The 18,990-nt window shown below is 42.6% G+C and overlaps 1 protein-coding gene across 11 annotated transcripts in view; it reads right to left on the minus strand.

Moving 5' to 3' along the window:
* Positions 1-12,726: 12,726 nt before the first annotated feature.
* fbrsl1 (fibrosin-like 1) overlaps positions 12,727-18,990 on the minus strand; it is a 292,064-nt gene continuing 285,800 nt past the window's right edge. For 8 of the 11 annotated variants that reach the window (XM_044365123.1, XM_044365157.1, XM_044365192.1 and 5 more), the window contains 4 exons: positions 18,454-18,537; positions 17,055-17,138; positions 15,985-16,255; positions 12,727-15,208 (listed from right to left, as the gene is read on the minus strand). In XM_044365123.1, coding sequence (XP_044221058.1) covers positions 13,921-15,208; positions 15,985-16,255; positions 17,055-17,138; positions 18,454-18,537 — 1,727 coding nt within the window. In that variant the 3' untranslated portion in view covers positions 12,727-13,920. The remainder of the gene's footprint in view (positions 15,209-15,984; positions 16,256-17,054; positions 17,139-18,453; positions 18,538-18,990) is intronic. The other 3 variants (XM_044365115.1, XM_044365182.1, XM_044365166.1) reach the window with 3 other exon arrangements.

Below are 18,990 nucleotides of genomic sequence, written 5' to 3' on the forward strand. Positions count from 1 at the left end.
GTTCGAGTCATGGAGCAACAGGTCCATGCACTCTTGAGAAATGCTGCTGCCCTCAAGTATTGCATCCACAGCATTTCTTACAAAGCACCGGAACATCGTCCAGGTCCACCACACACCTCTCTGCCACTCATGATGATTTCCTCAAGCTATCTCCATCTCATCCTCAGTCAAGGGACACCCAGCAGGAGCACGGGCCTCTTCTAATTGACTTCATGGTGTTAGCTGTTAGTACCTGGTGTTTTGGAGGCAGACTCTGCTTCTTTGCTCCTCTTAAAGGAGGCTGATCTCTTCAGTCTCCACATACACAACTGGTGGCTTCTTATTCACCCCTTTCTTGGACATCCATAACCCTTTTTGGGTTATGGATGTTTTTGAGGCAGCTTCACCTTCTTTTTTATTGATGAAAGGAGGCTCAGATCTCCTCAGACTTCACATGAAGTCTCTGATCTCTCCTGTTCTTGACCATGTTATCAAATTCCTCTCAGCCCCTGACAGAGAAACTAGCATGAAAGTCAAAGCCACCTTCTTTTTCCATTGTCCTCTCATGTTGCACACATATTCAAAGACAATGACTATTCTGAATGTAACTGTTCACAAACTCACAGGAAGTGGTGTCACAAAACCTGAAAAATTATCAAATATGTTAAGTGATAAATAAACAAAATTATCAGTGACAGTCATCCTTGCACTACAGTGCTGTGCACAAGTATTCACACCCTTGGACTTTCCCACATTTTGCAGTGTTACAACTTGGAATTCCAATTGATTTTATTGGGCTTTTTACCATTTGATTAACATGACATGCATCGTGCTTTGAAGATGCAAAATACTTTTTCTTGTGACACAAAAATAGTTAAGACAGCAGCGGCAAGTCTTTTGGGGTATGTCTCTACCAGCTTTGCACATCTACAGACTGCAATTTTTGCCCTTTCTTCTTGGCAAAATAGCTCAAGCTCAGTCAAATTGGATGAAGACTGTCTGTGAACAGCAATTTTCAGGTCTCACCACAGATTCTCAATTGGATTGAGGTCTGGGTCTTGACTGGCCCATTCCAAGACATTAACATTTTTTGCCTTAAACCATTCTGGTGTAGCTCAGGCTGTTTGCTTTGGGTCATTGTCCTGTTGGAAGGTAAACCTCTGCATCAGTCTCAAGTCTCTTGCAGACTGAAAGAGGTTTTCTTCAAGAATTGCCCCGTATTTGGCTCCATCCATCTTGCCCTCAATCCTGAGCAGTTTCCCAGTACCTGTTGATGAAAAGCATCCCCACAGCATGACGCTGCCACCACCGTGTTTCATTGTGGGGATGGTGTACTCAGGGTGATGTGCAGTGTTGGGTTTCTGCCACACATAGCGTTTTGTTCTAGGGCCAAAAAGTTAAATTTTGGTCTCATCTGACCAGAGTACCTTCTTCTACATGTTTGCTGTGTCTCTAACATGGCTTGTTGCAAACTTCAAACGGGATTTCTTATGGCTTTCTTTCAGCAACAGCTCTCTTCTCGCCACTCTTCCATAAAGACCAGATTTGTGGAGTGCACGACTAATAGTTGTCCTTTGGACAGATTCTCCCACCTGAGCCGTGGATCTTTCCAGTTCCTCCAGAGTTACTGTTGGCCTGTTGGTTGCTTCTCTGATTAATGCTCTCCTTGCCCTGTCCATCAGTTTAGGTAGATGGCCTATTCTTGGTAGATTTGCTGTTGTGCCATATTCTTTCCATTTTCTAATGATGAATTTAATGGTGCTACGTGAGATATTCAAAGCTAGCAATATTTTTTTTATAACCTAACCCTGCTTTGTACAACTCCACAACAGGTGTATTTATATTGAGATTAAATTGAACTTTTGGACTGCACCATTGCCCTACTGTACAGGCTTACAGGCACCTATCTCCCTGATCATGTATATCAAACAGTATTATCAGGAATATTTTGTAATCATTCACTGTATTACTACATTAAATAAAGACATGATATTATGATTGAAAGCATTTCTAACTGAATGAAGTTACTGTGCATCCAACAAGTGTGTGTTGTGCAACAGTCGCAGTCCATCATATTATAGTCAATCAAAAATGGAAAAAAAAATGCAGTTGACTATAATCAGCCAAATATAAAATGCTGGCAACATCTGAAGCTCCATTGATAGAGAGAAGTCTTGGTGCTACACACAGTGAGGCAGACTGCAGGCTCACCACTCACCATCCACTCAGCGTCCACAGTGCTCCAATTTGGTTGTCATTTGTATCTATTTGTATCTCATTATCTGTTCATATCCAGAAAATGTTACTGTGTTTGGCTACAGGCATGCACACACCAGTAAAATTATGTACAAATAATGAAGACAATATGCACAAACACCACGTAAATCATGTACACAGTAGGGGTGTAACAGTCTGCAAATTCAACTACAGTATCAGTATCAGTATCAGCGACAGTTCAGGGTCTCTTCCAATTTCAGCATTCAGACTCAGTCCCAGTGGGAACAAGACTTAGGAGTTTCACTCAGGTCTGCAGAGTGGAAGAGAATATAGAGGGACTCTTTGGCAATATCTGAGTCAGTAAGATTCAGAGTTAAATACTTCAAAATCTTACACAGAGTTTATATTACTCCCTCCAGACTGACTTGCCCTGCTGTCAAGTCCTTCTGGATAGAGGTGTTTAATTCAATATCAGCAATTATGAATATACACTTCTAATATAATAGAATACAGGAGAATGATTTTGTTGAACTAGAGTATTTGTAAGACACGTTATTTGTCAATAGATAACAGGTTACTTAAATCTTCGTGGTATGCAGAGAGTAGTAAATATGACCATTGATGTGAATTATGATCTGTGAATTATTTGGGATCAAGTGAGGAACCTTTTGGCACATGTGCTGTTAAATCAGATATAACCAACATTATGGCACCCTCGCCACAGGGGTATCATCTTTTCTTACTTTTTTGTTTGTTTTTTGAGTCTGCATCTGAGATCATTTTGGAACTTTGTTAGGTAGACATGTAGACCCCATGATTATCAATACAGATAATAAATCATTAATTATGTGTTTAATTATGTAGAATAGCACTGTAATTGTGCCCCCCCACACCCAATCTTATTTGTTGTGGTGGTGGTTTATCAGTGTATTGTATTTCTATTTTTCTTTAATTTATAATCCAGGCTCAGGAAGTAAAGTGGTTCATCCACTAATCACAAGGTTGGCGGTTCAATCTCCGGCTCCTCCTGTCCGCATGTCAAGATACTGAACCCCAAATTGCTCCAGATGGTCAAACCAGTACCTTGCATGGTAGCTTGCTGCATCACTGTGTGTGTGTGAATCCGTGAATGAGCAGTTAAAAACAGTAAAGCACTTTGGAAAAAAGTGCTATATAAATGCAGCCAATTACCATTTTCTATTTACTTTTTCTATAAATGCAAAACATAAAAAACGAACAAAGAAATAAAGATACAGTTTGAGGGTCAAAGGGAACATGATCACTTGATAGATTACTGACACAAATAATGTATATTGTGTAATGTAAGTGATTTTTAAAACTGCAGTGAAATTAATATATATAAAAAACATTTTTATGTTTATTTTTATGTTTAACCATAATTTTGTTTATTACTTATTCACAGTAATAGCTCACTTCGCCTACAAAGTAAAACAAACCTTCTACAGTTTACAAAAATGAATCCCCAGTTCATTGTCCCCAACTGTTGATGATATCACAGTTTTCTGGAGACAATTAAACACACTCACAAATACTGATTTGACAGCACAAATCAACAGTAATTACATGTCTGAATTATTAATAGAGTGGGTTTCCATTTTAAGCTCGTAAAGACTCATTAGCCTAATGTTTTTCAGTCAGAGACACTAGAAAATGGTTAGCTTTGGCAGAAAAAGCTCTTATGGAAACTGTGCAGCAACGAGGACTAATTCCCTCTTAAATAACAACAACACAAACATTACATCTTACTTAAGCTTGAGCTGCAACAGCAAGCGGCACTGGCATGAGTGTCTCAGACAAGTAATAGTGAAAATCACAGGCATCTGGTTTTAATGGCTGCGCTGTGCACCTGCATGAATATGATTGGCCGTTTAGAGTCAGCTAATAGCCAAACAGCGGATTAATGAGCCAGTGATTGTGAAGCATGGATGAAGCAGCTGATACCAATCAGCTACTGCAAGTGCCACTTCAGAGTTTTACTCCATAGGTTTTTATGTCCAATTTTTGTATGCTCTATGTATGTATGTATAAAAGTATGCTGTATGTAAATAGATTGTTTTTGTTCTTCATAAATGGTCATTTTGTTACTATATTCATCTTCTTTATAATCCCAGTTTTACCTTGTAGTATGGTCATATAGAGTTATTCAAATGTTTGTCATGGTATGATTTAAGTTGTTGCAATAATACAAAACCTATTTCTCTTTTCTATTAACTGCATTCACCATGTCCACACATATTAGTGAATCCCACTGGTTCCAGTCACCATTCATATTGAAAAGCAATTACACAGCTGGCTTTATGGGACCACTGGTCATTTTGATAGGATTTTATAGTGCAGTTACAAGTGGGCTGATCTTTCTTGTTTAAGAAAGACCAACGTGTCTCTCTAATAGAAATAGCAAACGAGCCCTTAATGCAGGACTAATCTCAGCAAACCCCCATCTATTCCCTGGCAGTGCATTATTAATGGGCAGTGTGGAGGCTGGTGAGTACAGGGGCCTCTCCTCACTAATGCATCCATTCCTCATTGTTAGATGTCTGGTGAGGAAACCCACACACATGCTGCCTCCTCACACACCCAAAGACTCACATGGATACACACACACACACACACACACAAAGATGTGCCATCCATGCAGAATGTATTCTTAAGGGAAATTATTATATTTTTAGTTGGCATTCAGTGGTGAACACTGAATCCTTTGCAGATCCTCTGATAAGGTCACAACAGCAAATTGAATGCAGCTTATTAAGTCCCACTCCAACGCTGTCAATCAGCATTTCTTAATTGGATCAAATATTACTTGTGGCAGCTGTATAAAACATCAAACGAGTAATTAAATGAAATAATGAGAAAATAAACCTTAATGTTGCCAAGTGGGAATGGAGGCAAGCTGGGGAACGTGATTCCACCGTGCTCTCTGAAATTATCTCTCTTCGGCTTGGGCTAATTGCTGGAGGATGTCCTCTTAACTGAGTGTGAAAAGCTGTGTCTAATTACTGCAACATTAATCAGGCATTAGCATGTTATCACAAGGTTAACTTATCAGGAGGGGCCCAGAAGCAGCTGGAGGTGCCATTTACCCATGCTGCACTGGGCCAATAGGGCCACAAGGGGTAGTGCTTGTTCTTCCTATGAATCATTACTCAGCCTGTTGAAGCCGGGAGCTGAAATCAAAGGCAACCATGTTGGATTGGATTGTATGTGCATTGTGGTTTTGAGACTCCTCGGAGTGGAATGGGGAATGTCCAGAATCGATATAAGCTATTTCCTGCTCATTGTGGAGCTGAAATGAGAACATTTATCCTCAGGGGATTCAAAATTTTAGGTCGTAATTTGTTAACATCTTACTTTGCACAGACACACCAAAGGAGACATCTTTACCCCAAACTGTATGAGGAATTACATGGACTAAAAGAATCTGCAAAATCAATGTCATGCAATTGTGTGCTTGGTGGAGCACTTGAGTCTGATGTAATGAAGATTGACTGGATGGTGATTGCATCCCGAATTACCCCACTAGTGGAATATGAATACAGATAAAACATCAACTATCTCCAGTGGGAAATGTAAAAAATGAAATACTTGCCACTGTTATAACAAGCATCCTAGATTATTAATTAGTATTTTCAGTTTTTTTTAAATGTTGCTACGAGGATTTTTTGGTCTGTATACTTTTTAATTGACACAGAAAAATATGCTAGATTTAATGGCAACGGTGTAATTTTGAGCCGTGCATGCCAAATGACCAGCATGTGTGTAGATTAAAGGTCATTTCTGGCAGCAGGTTGGTCCTGTGCCCTGACTTCATTACCAGCAGCTCCAGAATAGTCTCATCAGGATTCCAGCAGGGCAGAGAAGCCATACCTCCGGCAGCCCTGCCAAAGGCGCTCATTTGTCAGAGAGGCATGGAGATCACAGGCCGACAAATCTCCCACGTCTCCCAGACTGTCAAGCTCTTTGCCTGCATATCAAAGACAAAAGAACAGAGCCGGGGAGCAAGAGAGCAGAGCAGCCATTCCATTTAGAGATGGTCCGCTGTTTAAACCCCCCGAGCGTGCCCTTTGAAAATGCCTATTAGCCTGGGTGAGAGAGATTACAAGCAAATAAAATTACATTCATTGTGATATTTGATTTCATAATACCCCCAGAATTATAATTACACCACGCTCACACTTTTCATTTAAAAACCATTTGGCAACAACAAAGAATAAGAGATGGGAATGAGCAGGTTGTGCATCTAGTGAGTGAGTGCACATTATCAGGCCTGTTTCACTAGAAGTAACAATAATGGGAGAAGAATGGAGGCACTAATAAGAATGTAATCAGGTGAGAGAGCGGGATTTAATGATATGGAACACAGGGCTTTATTTTCATCTGCCAGTCTTTTGGTGCAACAACAGGAGAGCGTGAGGGGAAGGAAATGCCTTTTTTTTTCTGGTGTTACATTCCTTTCAGTGGCCGCTATATGGAAGCAGATTTTTTAAAAGGCTTATTACAAACCTGCACAAGAGTCACATCCCCTCCATCATATCTCAGCTGCAACCTGTCTTTCAGGGTTGTACCAAAAGGACAACGGTGTATTACACAGGGAATGTGGGCATATGCTTTCTGGCTTAAACCAACAAGCAGAAGGGAAGAGATAAGAGACATTCTTGGGCGGCACAGAAACGAGGCATGAGAAGGGCCAGCTTGATAGCAGTACTTGTTGTTCTGATGTGTTAAATAGCTGGCCTTCAACACCCCAATCAATCGCTGAGTGAGCCACTGTGTAGCCAAGGGTTGCGTTAGATAGCCAGATGGCTGAAGTCAATGGAGCTCTGCCTGCTCTCTTGTGTCACAAAGGGATGATCATGAATCTGGCCACACAGACCGGACAAAATACATGAAATATTGCAGCCTGAATGTTTTCCTACGTTGATCAGTAGATAGATGTTGTTTCAAAACGTGTCACTGATTAAAGTTCTGTGCTAATCAGCAACAGAATAACAACATTTCATCCCCAAAACATTCAAAAACATAGTTGGCCTTGGGTGGCTATCATGCACATTTTTGTTTTGGCTTGCACAACTGGCTTGTCTGATGTGATAAGTACTACTGTAGATCTCACTGTGTGTAATGATGCCTTCCAACCATTGTATGGTACTCCTGCCACTTGACACAGAAAAGTAAGAGGCAGCCAATACGCCAATGTGCGCATACAAGAACGTCTGCGGGACAAGACAAGCATTTTTGAACGTGCTCCAAGACCTCCAGAGGCCTGTGTTGACTAATCTGCAAACAATCCGCTCTGCAAGCCCCATTGCAAGTGGAAGAACAAGCCCCTTAAGCTGTGACATTAACGAACACAACCAGATAAGATAGGGTTTGTTATCTTGGTGCATGGAACTCCTGCCCAGATAGGAGATAAGAGCCTTTCAAAGCATGTTTGCTGCCAGACAAATTTCCAAAGAACCATGGGAGACAAGCAAAGCCAGGCCTGGAATGCTGAGAAGCCCTGTCAAAGCCAGTCTCATGAAGAATATGATCCCCCTGCCCTTTCCACCTTATTATAACCGCCTTTGGTCTAAAACCAGTGGCTATTCTATGCACAGCTATGTGGACCTTCTTGTGATGAAAGCAGCAATAAGAATCCAATATGCATCAAGAAATGGATCTCACACACAGATGTTGAATGCATGCAGCATCAAACTGAAAAAAAACCCCAATATCATAAGATTGTAACTGCACACGTAGTATATTAGAATAGTAAACCACTACATTTCAATAGTTTAAGATATATCTGCCTTTAACAGTGTCTTTCTGTATGTGTGATGGCACACTGAGATGACAGAACTATTACAATATTAAGTCCTACATAATATTGAATAAATTAACATATGGCATTGGGGTCTGTATAGTATTGTTTATTTGCTGACTGATTTATGATTTGATGCCAGTGCCACTGAGCAACCTGGGAGTTGGCATAACTTGACTGTCTGTATGAGCTAGACAGGATATTTGACTTGTGTTTGCATTTTCTATCAAAACTGGGAGAATTGATTTGTCATCTAAAGGTCTTCAGTTATAAAAGTATGTTTATGCTCAAATTAGTGTACACCCTAACAAGTAATTTTGGTAGTATGAAATGTTACAATGATTAGCTTCCTAAAACTAAGGCTTATTTCTAGTTATATGAGATAAATTAACTTGTTTCCAGTTTTGCTACCTATCCAGTATTTTGGGGCTTTTAATTTCATTTAAATTTTAATAAAAAAAAATTGTTTTTGGCAAAAAAAGAATAGAACTGTCAGAAATAATATGAGTGGGAATGCAGCCTGTATTTTTTGTGTGACAGAAATCATTTGAAAATATAAATAATTTAAATTACTTAACTATAATAGCTATAACTCATGAGTTACAGCTATTATAGTTATAGCTAAGAGGGGGTAAGCGCTGCTTGTTGACTTTCCCCATACAGATTTATCCTGCTGGTCCAGGGATTGACCTAGCAACCCAGCATGCTCTCATTCAAGAGCTGTTCCTGTTTAAACTTGTGTTGTGGTGAAATATGATATAAAAACAGTTAATGTGTACTTGAGATGTTAGCATCTTTTGATAAATAATCCTGCACACATGCTATCTGAAATGTGGCCCCCAAAAATCAATAGCTATTGATTTTGTCCTACATTCCCAGTTTTAAAGGGTAAGCTTTAGCATCTTTGACACCACATACACAATCAAGTAGGACTTGTTTAGATCACTAGGCCCCCTAAGCTAGGGGCATAGCATTTTAAATAAAGAGTCTGAATACTAAATGTATCTGTAAACAACTGCTAAAAAAAACGCACCCTAACTCTATCAAACAGCTTACCATACAGTACACACTACTGAACATATTAGTTGGTAAATTATCTAATCAAACCAAACAGAAACCACCCCATTACTCAACAAAGTTGAATGAACATACTGTACAGTCACTGGTTTACAGTGCTGGTGGTCTAATTCCAATTCCAGCCCTGGCTTTAAGGGAACACTGCAGACAGACAGTTCAATATTTAAGCTCAGTGTTTTCAGCAGGGGGCTAGCACGGTTTTATATGGAAAGATAGGATGTGTCATTTTTTAATGTGTTGTTAATATATAGGTTGTAAAAACAGCCTCCCTGTCAATTTCATAATTTCATATTGGAAAGGAAATCCTCACACATGGAAGCCAAGAACTAGGTGCTGCATCTCTGCCAGCGTCAAACTGAATAAACACTTATGAATATGCCCACACCACCAGAGGGGATGGACTAAATCGTAATTCTCATTCTGCGGCTTGGAAAAACTTCCGCCTTTCCGGGTGCCAAGCGGCTCTGAGGCGATCCCAGTGATGAGCCAGGGAACGCTCTGCTAACTGAGCTCTGGAGAAATACGGTCACGGCAAGATCCATATTCAAATAAACTTCACTCTTGGCCCGTGCACACAAGCCATGTTGTCACCAGCTGGCAGTGTCTCTCACCGCCCCTTCAAATACTGAGCCACTTTTGATTAACGTCTCTACGGCTAATCATGTGCGCTGGCTGTGCCAAATTGGACGAGCCACGTATGGCCTCCATTTGCCTTGAAATCTCTCTTTTTTTAAAAAAAAAAAACCTCGTTCTAAGCATTTGAGAGCCTCCCTTTACACAACCCACCCCTCCCCTAAGTCTTCTCTTGTCTAGTGCCCATACATAGAACAGAAAGGGTGGTGTGGCGGCACGGTGCCATCCTGCGGGTCCCTGAGTGAGAGGACTATCGCTGCCAGATGCACCCAGCTGCATAAATGTTATTCATTTTTTATGGCTTGTGTACATAATATGGCCAGTGTGGGAGATTGTGAGGTTCCACTAAAGGCTGGAAAATCCTCAAAATTGAATCAAAGTGGAAAACTTATTTTGGCTGCTGGCTGTTCTGGACCTCCTTCTTTTCCATCTCCCTTAATTCTCTTCTGCTCCTCCCTGTCTTACATTGCGCTCTCTGAGGTTCTTCTGTGAGTGATTTACAGTATATTCTTTCTCCTAGGCTGCATTGGCTGGACTCCTTACACAGCCATAGCGGTGGTGGTGTTAGACAGCCAGAATATTTGTCATAGGTCCAGAGGTGCAAAGACATTAGACAGCACTTTGTCACCAGGGTCTGGAATTCACACCATTTGGCTGTTTCCAAGTCAGCTCCTTAACCGCTGACTGCCCTGGTTTCTGTCAGCTGCCGCTCTGTTGACATTGAGGGCTAAAATAAGACGGCAACATGGAAGGATGTATGCCGCTAGCCTTTTTAGGTGGTCAAAACAACATGCAGTCTACAAAGAGTGCTGTGACAGGGATCCACTGCCAAAGCCCTTGACTTGGTGCTCTCTCCCTCAGTTCACAGTTCAGATATAGTTTAGTGGTTTAGAATGGCTCTTGTCAGGGTTTGCTAACCCCCGCAGAGAGATGGGCTTGAACTCAGAACAGAGCCACAGTCTCCCAAATCACCAGGCCCAGTGGAGGCCCCAGCAATCCAAATGTGATCGTGGCGGGGGCCTCCAGTCTCATTACCAATCTCCATTTCAAAACAGCCTTCAAATGGGAACTAATGCATTAGCTCTCGCTGGGGGAAAAGTCTAGGGAGCCACTACATAGTAGCGCAAAAAACGCTTTCATACATGTTTTATCAGCGGGGGAAGAGTGAGCAAGAGAGAAAAGGAGCTTGGACTGAACCATTCATTTGTTGCCCATCTTATTAGCTTGGCACTGTGTTATTAGCTGCCATTGTGCTCTATAAAAGCCCCTTAGGCCTGTTCCACTGTTCGCTGAATCTGGGGTGAGCTCTGTGCCAAGGGCTTTTTGGAGGTATTTGAGACCATGAAAATTCAATCCCAAACCCTAAGCATTGAGGTTTCTCACAGATAAATGAAGAGGATTAGTGGAACAATAAAACAATGTCTTACCTCAGATACCACCGTATCCTATTAATTGGGATTATAGTGGAGAAATGTGTAAAAAAACACACAATCGTGTATCACAGTCGCTTTTTAGTGACAAGCTGTTACATGAAGCCCTGTCATAGTAACAATGTTCTATCAAATAGGAAATACGGTCCAAATTATGAACAAGTGAATATAGACAATAAACAATGCAAAGAAAAAAAAAGAAAAAAAAAAAGCATGGACACATGTGAAGAATAGCTCTGAAAAGAGCTGACAGTTGCAGACACTGTAATAACCCACCTTGGGTTGGATATGCTAGGCAATGTGTCAATTGATTCCCATCTGATGATGGACTGTGTGCTGAAATAAATTGACCTTGCCAGACGATGAGTGAAATTGATGGAGCTTTTCATCTCCGGAGGGCCGTTCCACACTCAGCCGTAAAATGGATAGAGCACAGGACAGAGTGATTGAGTCGGGGGGAAATGTAAGGTGTGTGTTTTTCTTCTACCAAAGCTTGCTTGGTAAATAATAGTTACAGGAAAAATCACTATGCAGTAACAAGTACAGGGGTTAAGTACCTGTTGTTGACTAGATGATTAGGACTAAAAGCACACAGAGTTAAAGTGAAGCTGGCCACTGACAGATGCTACCCGTCTGAGGAATATGTGGCTCAATTACCGTGAGCATAAATTGAAAGTGATAGTAATTTAAGTCTTCCCAATACGCCTGCCCCATTCTGGCAAACAGTCTTTTCAAGGAGCCCTTTTAAAAAACCCTGCTGGAGTGTGTGGAACACAGGAGCGCCATTGATTTTCAATAACATCCCCTAATGACCTGGCCACGGTTTGATCCACGCTGTCATTATGGGCTGATACCATGGGACAGGATTGGTGGGTCTCACAGCGCACAGCAGAAAGATGAGTAGTCAGGGCATTATCAGGATGAATTGGCCATCTCTGGACAGGCGGCAAGCACAGCCGAGGTCTCGTCAATAACAGGACGGGGCGCCTCAGGGCTCCCTCCGCGGCCCACTCCAGAGCGTCTTCCGGCCTCATTAGAAAAGCAGATGAGTGGTGTCCATGAGGAGGGGAGGCGTATGAGAAGAGAGAGAAGCATCTCCTCCACCATCCGATAGCCTGCCTCCCAATCATTGCTCCTCTTAATGAGTCCAGACCGCAGGTCAATATGCCGCTGGGCTGCCAGTCAATACCGGTTACCTGCAACACAAACACTCAAAACCTGCTTTCATACAAAATCAATGTCCTATTAGTCCCTCCCTGTATTGCCTTGGCCCAATCTCATCGATCCCCTCTGAAAAGCTCTGCAGCCCATGTATGACAGATTACGGTCAAATGATCTGATGGCTTAGGCTACTCTGCCAGCCAAGTCCGTTGTCTTTATGATTTCAAAGTAATAGCTTGATATCAGATGAGCAAATACTCTAAATGCTGAAAACTGAGGCACAAGCATTATTGGCAAACCTATCAACCTCACATCAACATTCCCCTCAGTAGGTTTGGCTTACAGACAAATTCAGTTCTTGTAGTCAGCACTGAAAATGAGTAACAGGATGAAAGACAAGCAGCAGATGTATGACATTAGGTCCAAACTTTATTCCGTACATTTTAAACCATGAATGTTCATTTTCATTTTTTTGCACGCCTAAAACTCTACTTGTTTTGTATACAAGAGTCTAAGAAAAACAACTGCACATAACCACAAGTTTGACAGAGAAAGTCCTTTTGCCGCCCACTTAAAAGTGTCCTTCTTTTCTGTCTGGGACTGGTCCAGTTTGTGACTTGGAAGTCTTTTAATAATTCCATCATTATTTCATTGGTAAATATAAACATCAGTTAATCCAAGTTTCTGTCAGAATCACCAGTAACCTCTGTTCCCTCCAGGTGATCTCTCCATTAGGGTGCTGTGTGCTGCTTTGCATAGATTGCAGATGATCCTTCTAGGCCCCTTTACAACACCCTCCCTTCATACTTTCCATCCATTGGCCAGGCTTGTCTGTTACCTTAATATTCAACAGGGAGGTGATTCCCCATGTTTCATTTAATTTTGTTTTTCTAGAAATGGTTAAAAAGCCTAATAAATTTACACGGTAATTTTGCAGCGAAGGAATATCAACAAGTTATTTACATCAGTATTCTTTACAGAGACTGAACAAAGACCTCATAATATATATTTATCTGCATATCTCAAAGGCAAAACAAATGAACAAAACAAATCTGTAATGTAACATTGTACATTGTCATCATTGAGGATATCCTGGTACCATGAGGTTAAATTACTGAAGGTTGAAACCAAAATCCAGTCTTTACAGTGGGTCATAATGGATATGTCTCACAATCAACTGGGATAAATATTGTAAAAGGTGTGACTAATGCACAAAATACATAAAATTCATAGAAATGATATCTATACATGGAACAAGGATAGGAAATGTACAAACTCATTTCATGACCTCTCTTTTCGCACAAAGCTGAAAAGAAGGTATTGGATTAATATATTAATAATTATCAAATATTTAAATCGGATATAAACATACACATATTTGTGTTCTCTCGACATTATTCAACCTTCAGTCCACTAAAAATAAAGTCATGGCATGTGCTTAATCAGCCTTACACACCTTTACTTTGTACAATCATACCCTTTCCCTTAGGGAGTTTTGCTCTTCCCTGGTGAAGAGCAGTGCATTTTGTTCACAAGAAGATTTCAGATTGGGGGAGTGGGGCTTGTGAGTGCATCTACTAAGACTTTGTGCACTTTTCTAAGAAGCTACCGTGCCTCTACCTCTTTGGGGTTGCGAGATGGGGAGTAGTCCCGTGGGTCCTGGGTGGTAGTGAGGGGGGTAGTCCTCCTGGGTGAGGCTGGCCTGGCACTGCCGGCTGGCACGAGGGGTGGGGGGGCACTAAGTGCGGCAGTAGGGGGTGTTCTGTTCAGAAGGCCGTTGTGTCCTGTGGAGGGGCTGAGTCTAGGGTAGGGCATGCCGCCTAGGTGAGGCATAAAGGGGGGCATGTGCGGTAGATGACCTTCCATTGGGGACTGGTGCAGCTGATGGAGGCGTGCTCGGTCCAACTCCTCCCTCAGGTGGAGGCGCTCCCGCTCCTCTGCCTGTTGCCTCATCCTTTCGTGTTCTCTGCGCACCTCCAAAAGGTGCTCATGGTGAGAGTAGTCATGAGCCTCCCTCTCGCGGTAGGCTCGTTCCTGTTCGTACACACTGGGGAAGCGATGTCCTTGCTCGGCCCTGAGCTGGAAGTCCATGCGTCGCTGCAGGTCCAGGTTGCGGTAGGCTTCTCTAAGTGGATCCCAAGGGAAGGCTGGGTGGGGCAGGCGCTCTCTTCCTGCCAGAGGGCTCACTCCCATGAAGGGAGCCATACGAGCCCGGTCTAGCACATTTAGGCTGCCCATCTGGGGCATGGCACTCATGGAAAGGGGCAGCGAATGTGCCATGGGAACACCATGCAGACCCGGTGCTGGGATGTCACCACGTGGTGAGGGAAGAGGGGGCTGCTGGGACAAAGGTGGGTGGTGGTGGTGTGGGTTGACAAGAGCAGGAAGAGCTTGGGCAGGTGGTTGGGGAGCAGGCTCGGAACTCACCACCATGACCTCCTGCTCCTCTTTCCTCTCCTCCTTAATCTTCATGTCATTTTTCACTTTGTGGAGGAGCTCTGCAGGTGGAGGCTCTTTCCTCTCACTGTCCTTGAGTGTAGGTGGGGGCCCACCTGCCATCTTCATGCTCTGCTCATTGATCACTGCCTTGGAGTATGGAGAAGGAGAGCGGTGGGTTGGTTTGATGGAGTCTTCTGAGGGTCTCCTCTCTAGCATCTCCTTGCCAGGTGAGCGGCTCTCCTTTACTTTCACATCAGCCAGCGTGGAGGAGTCTCTGTGGCGCTCCAGTAGCTCCTTCTCCGCCTCACGGACCCGGTCTACGCTGCCACTGTGATGGCGTCCCGAATCACTGGAGTTCTGGCTGTTGGAGCGTATCAGGCTGCTGATCTGGTAGCTGACCGGTGCAGAGGCTGGAGAGGAACGGTTAGAGTGGCGGTTGCGTTCCACAGAATCCCTGTAATGACATAATAGTTTAGTCCTGTAGAGGTGGATTGTGTTTAGGTATTACATTTCTACAATAAATTTCAAGTTATAATTGTCTTTCAAAACTTACAGGTTACCATGCTCTTTTCTTCCTCTGTTCATGTTCACTGGCTTTAAATTTGACAGTAACACCTGCTAGAATATCATCCACAGAAATCTGTACAATGTATCTTTGACAGAGCTGCTTGTTTCCTGTTTGATTTAAGTCTGTTTCTTGGTTGGATAGATGAATTACATTTATCACAGTTTTCCACAGATACTAGTAATGGACTGGAGAATTGTTATTTTTTCTTTAGTCTTTAATTGTGCATCTTTCTTTCTCCAAAGTTGATTTGTGTTTTCATTTTGTCCAAACATAATTTGGTCATCTTGGATATATGCTAATGTTCACCAGAAAAGGGATCATTACTGTGGCCATGTGTTTAGAGTTGTGATCATGTATTTGTGTGCTTATGTTTTTTTTTTGCAACCAAATATTCACAATTTCTATCCTTTACATTATTTTTTATTGTGGGTAAGATGATCAGATTGGTTACCTTCTTGGATCACATCATGCTTTGAAACAATACAGTGACAAGAACTCTCAGGTCACATGTTGGATTGTGATGATAACGAACATTTCTAGTATTTTTTTTATTGCTGAAACAATATTGTTCACTGAGTAAAAGTGGAAGCTAATATCCTCTAAATAATATTCAAAAAGTACATAAAAAAAGCAAACATTATTTTCATCATCCTCAAACTCACCTGTCTTTATCCTTCTCCTCTTTTCCGATGGACGAGTCTCTTTTCTCTCTTTCCCGTTCCCTCTCTCTCTCTCTTTCTCGTTCCCTCTCTCGCTCTCTCTCGTGGCTGTTGGCTGAGCTGCTCCTCTCAGTGTCTACAGTTTTGGGCCACTGTGGCGGGGTGGGGAAAGATGGCGGGGTGCGTCGAAGCCTGTTCCAGGTGTCGTGGTGGGGGCTGCCAAACGTGGGCAATCCTCCTGGCCCCTCCTTGGTGCCAAACACACTGTTGGACCCTGGAAGGAAGGGAGAGACAGGCGTGGGACCCACTGTAAGTTAATTTCACACAAAACCTTCTTGAGGACACATAAGATGAGAAAGACTCAACAACAAAAGCTGCTTTTGTCTTTGTCTCTGGAGGTTCTCTCACTGAAGCTGCTTGAAAGAGTTAGAGGTTAATGGCTCCTCCCACCCAAAGAAAAAAGTCTACTCATTTGCTTTTGGACTAAAGCCCCCCCCCCCTCTTTTTCTGAACTGGATGAACAAGGGAGACTCACTTGCCCTCTAGAGTTGAGGGCTGTGAAAAGCCAAGGGAGACCTTAGCATTCCACGGCATGTCTATTCCAATCACATCCATTTTCACAACAGGGTGACCGATTTGGCACACAAAAATAGGAAGGATGAAGAGAAAGAGAGAAAGGCAAGATAGAGAAGGATGCAGGGGGGAAAGAGACAGCCCTCCATGGTGGTGCAGTAGGGGCTTGTCAAATAATTAATAAATGAATTGCCACCAAACAGCAGACCTGGGAGGGCCTGTTGGCAGTAGTGCAGCCAGATTAAAGCCAGGCTGTTGGGGACATAGTTGGTGGATGAAGTGGAGGCAGGGAGGAGGTTTGCTGTGGTGTGTTGTACTGCCTTGTTGGGCCTCCCTGGGCTGCTTTGACACAGAAACTAGAGCAAAGTGTCTTGATTTTTTTTTTCCTCCCCTCCTGGCTCTCCCTGTGGTCTAACGCTGTCCTGCTCTGTTCTGTTACTGGCCACAGGGGCCAGATTGAAGGGGGGAGCGGTGGAGGAGGAGAGGGGGCCAGCGCTTACCAAGCGAGGGGTTGCCTAATCCTCCGAAGGCACTGCTTGAAAGGTTGCCGAGGCCGCCAAAGGAACTGGAGCGACTGAAAGGATCTGCAAAATGCCAAACAGGGATTAGCAAAGGGGGGGGCTGGGTAGTGGTGCTCACCACAACACCAACCCGTTCCACTCGGCTTTTTTCTTACAAGCGAGCTGATTTTTTTTTTTTTTTAGCGCTGCCACCCTAGCTCTCTGCCTGGTAATCCTGCAGTAGCCAGGCCTCCTGGATGCTGGATTCACTGCCACTAACTGGAGTGGAGTGTCTCTGACCCTGCTGGGGCTAGTGGAACTACACTGCTTGATGGGGAAATGAGTTTTGAGTTGTTGGAGCTGAGCAGGAAATGGACTGTGATAGAGTAGGGGAATTGGAAGGTTGCATAAATTAAGCTAAACAGACCACAATGGCTTAACTATAGAATCATTGTCTGATGGGCTCCACTGACGCAGACTAAAGACTCCAAATTTATAGTAATAACGCAAATATTTACCCTGAGAAGTCAGTGGACACCATCAATCAATTTGCATCCCAATTTTAATTCAACAAAACCCATCAGGAAATGCAGAACTTATCTACAGCTTAGGGTTTAAGGATTTTCAGGATTTTGAGACAGCTGCGCTGGGGCTTGTTGATATATCAGAAAATACAACAACTGAGAAATCTCCTCTGCCTCACACATGGATTCCCTGGATAGGGAATTTTTCTTTCACTAAGTCTTCCTCCTCAGTGCACCATGTATTCATAAGAACAAAATGGGTTGACTCAAGGGCTTATTCCATGGAATCAACTTGCCACTCTGACCCAAAACAGTGTCTCAAATAAAATGGTGGAATAGATATATAAATTAAATGAATAAATAAATGAATAAGTAATAAATGCACAAATAAATCCAGCAACATTAACTAACCTCCATTATTGCTGCTATGAATTACTGACTCAACTTGGCATGCCCATAGAAAATAGTGTCATATATGCTGTTGCACTACATATAGTTTGCCCAAACAAATGAAGGATGACAAATAGGGCTGGAGACTGGAGACTAAGCTAGCTATGTCTTTTTAACAATCCCACACAGAGTTATTTAAGGCTGTGTTATGAATAACACTGTTGTGATTTCATAATGACTAAGCTCTCCATTACCGTGAACTTAAGCGTTTGCTCAAGAAGTGACTATACTGGCCAGCTGGACTCCATATTAACCTTCAAATGAACCTCAGATCAAAACCAGTAATATTAAGGCTTTAAATTACACCCTATTGGCTTATAATGTGTTTAAAACATGAGTTCAAGAGAGAGAGGGATGGAGCGAGAGAGAGATGGAGAAAACGAGGAGATAAATGTATAAGAAAATTTGAACATGGAGTTACTTACACTTACCTGCCAAATGGCTAGGAGGCAGGAAGCCGCTGGGGTGGGGGGCAGGACCGTACGGGGAGGGAGCTGGGTGGCCGGAGCCTATCAGACCAAAGAGGACATGACAAGGTTATTATTATCCAATTAGACAGTTATAAAGTCTCTAATTAGCCATAAAGAGAGAAACAGATACTAAAAAGCCATAACTAAAATGTGAACAGGTATTTTCTGCGACAGTAAAACAAATTTGTTGAATATGCATGTACGCTAGATGAGTTTAGAGACGGCTGAGTAATGCCACTGAGCAAATTAGCAACTGATATTTTGCTTTTATTGCAGCATGTTTGTGTGTGAGTCTATAGCTGGTTATTGAGGTCAGTTCCTGACTGTGCAACAAGCTGGCCTCTTTCACAAAACACTGTTACCATCACCCATATTTCATGAATTGTTAATGAAGGAACCAATTACAGGAGTGCCTCTGACACACCACTGCATAATTACCAGTCAAAGGCCGATCTCCTCTCTGTTGCCCTCCAACGCAGGGCAAATCAGTCA

The sequence above is a fragment of the Thunnus albacares genome, chromosome 2 (genome assembly GCF_914725855.1).
Source record: "Thunnus albacares chromosome 2, fThuAlb1.1, whole genome shotgun sequence".
Taxonomy (NCBI): Eukaryota; Metazoa; Chordata; class Actinopteri; order Scombriformes; family Scombridae; genus Thunnus; species Thunnus albacares.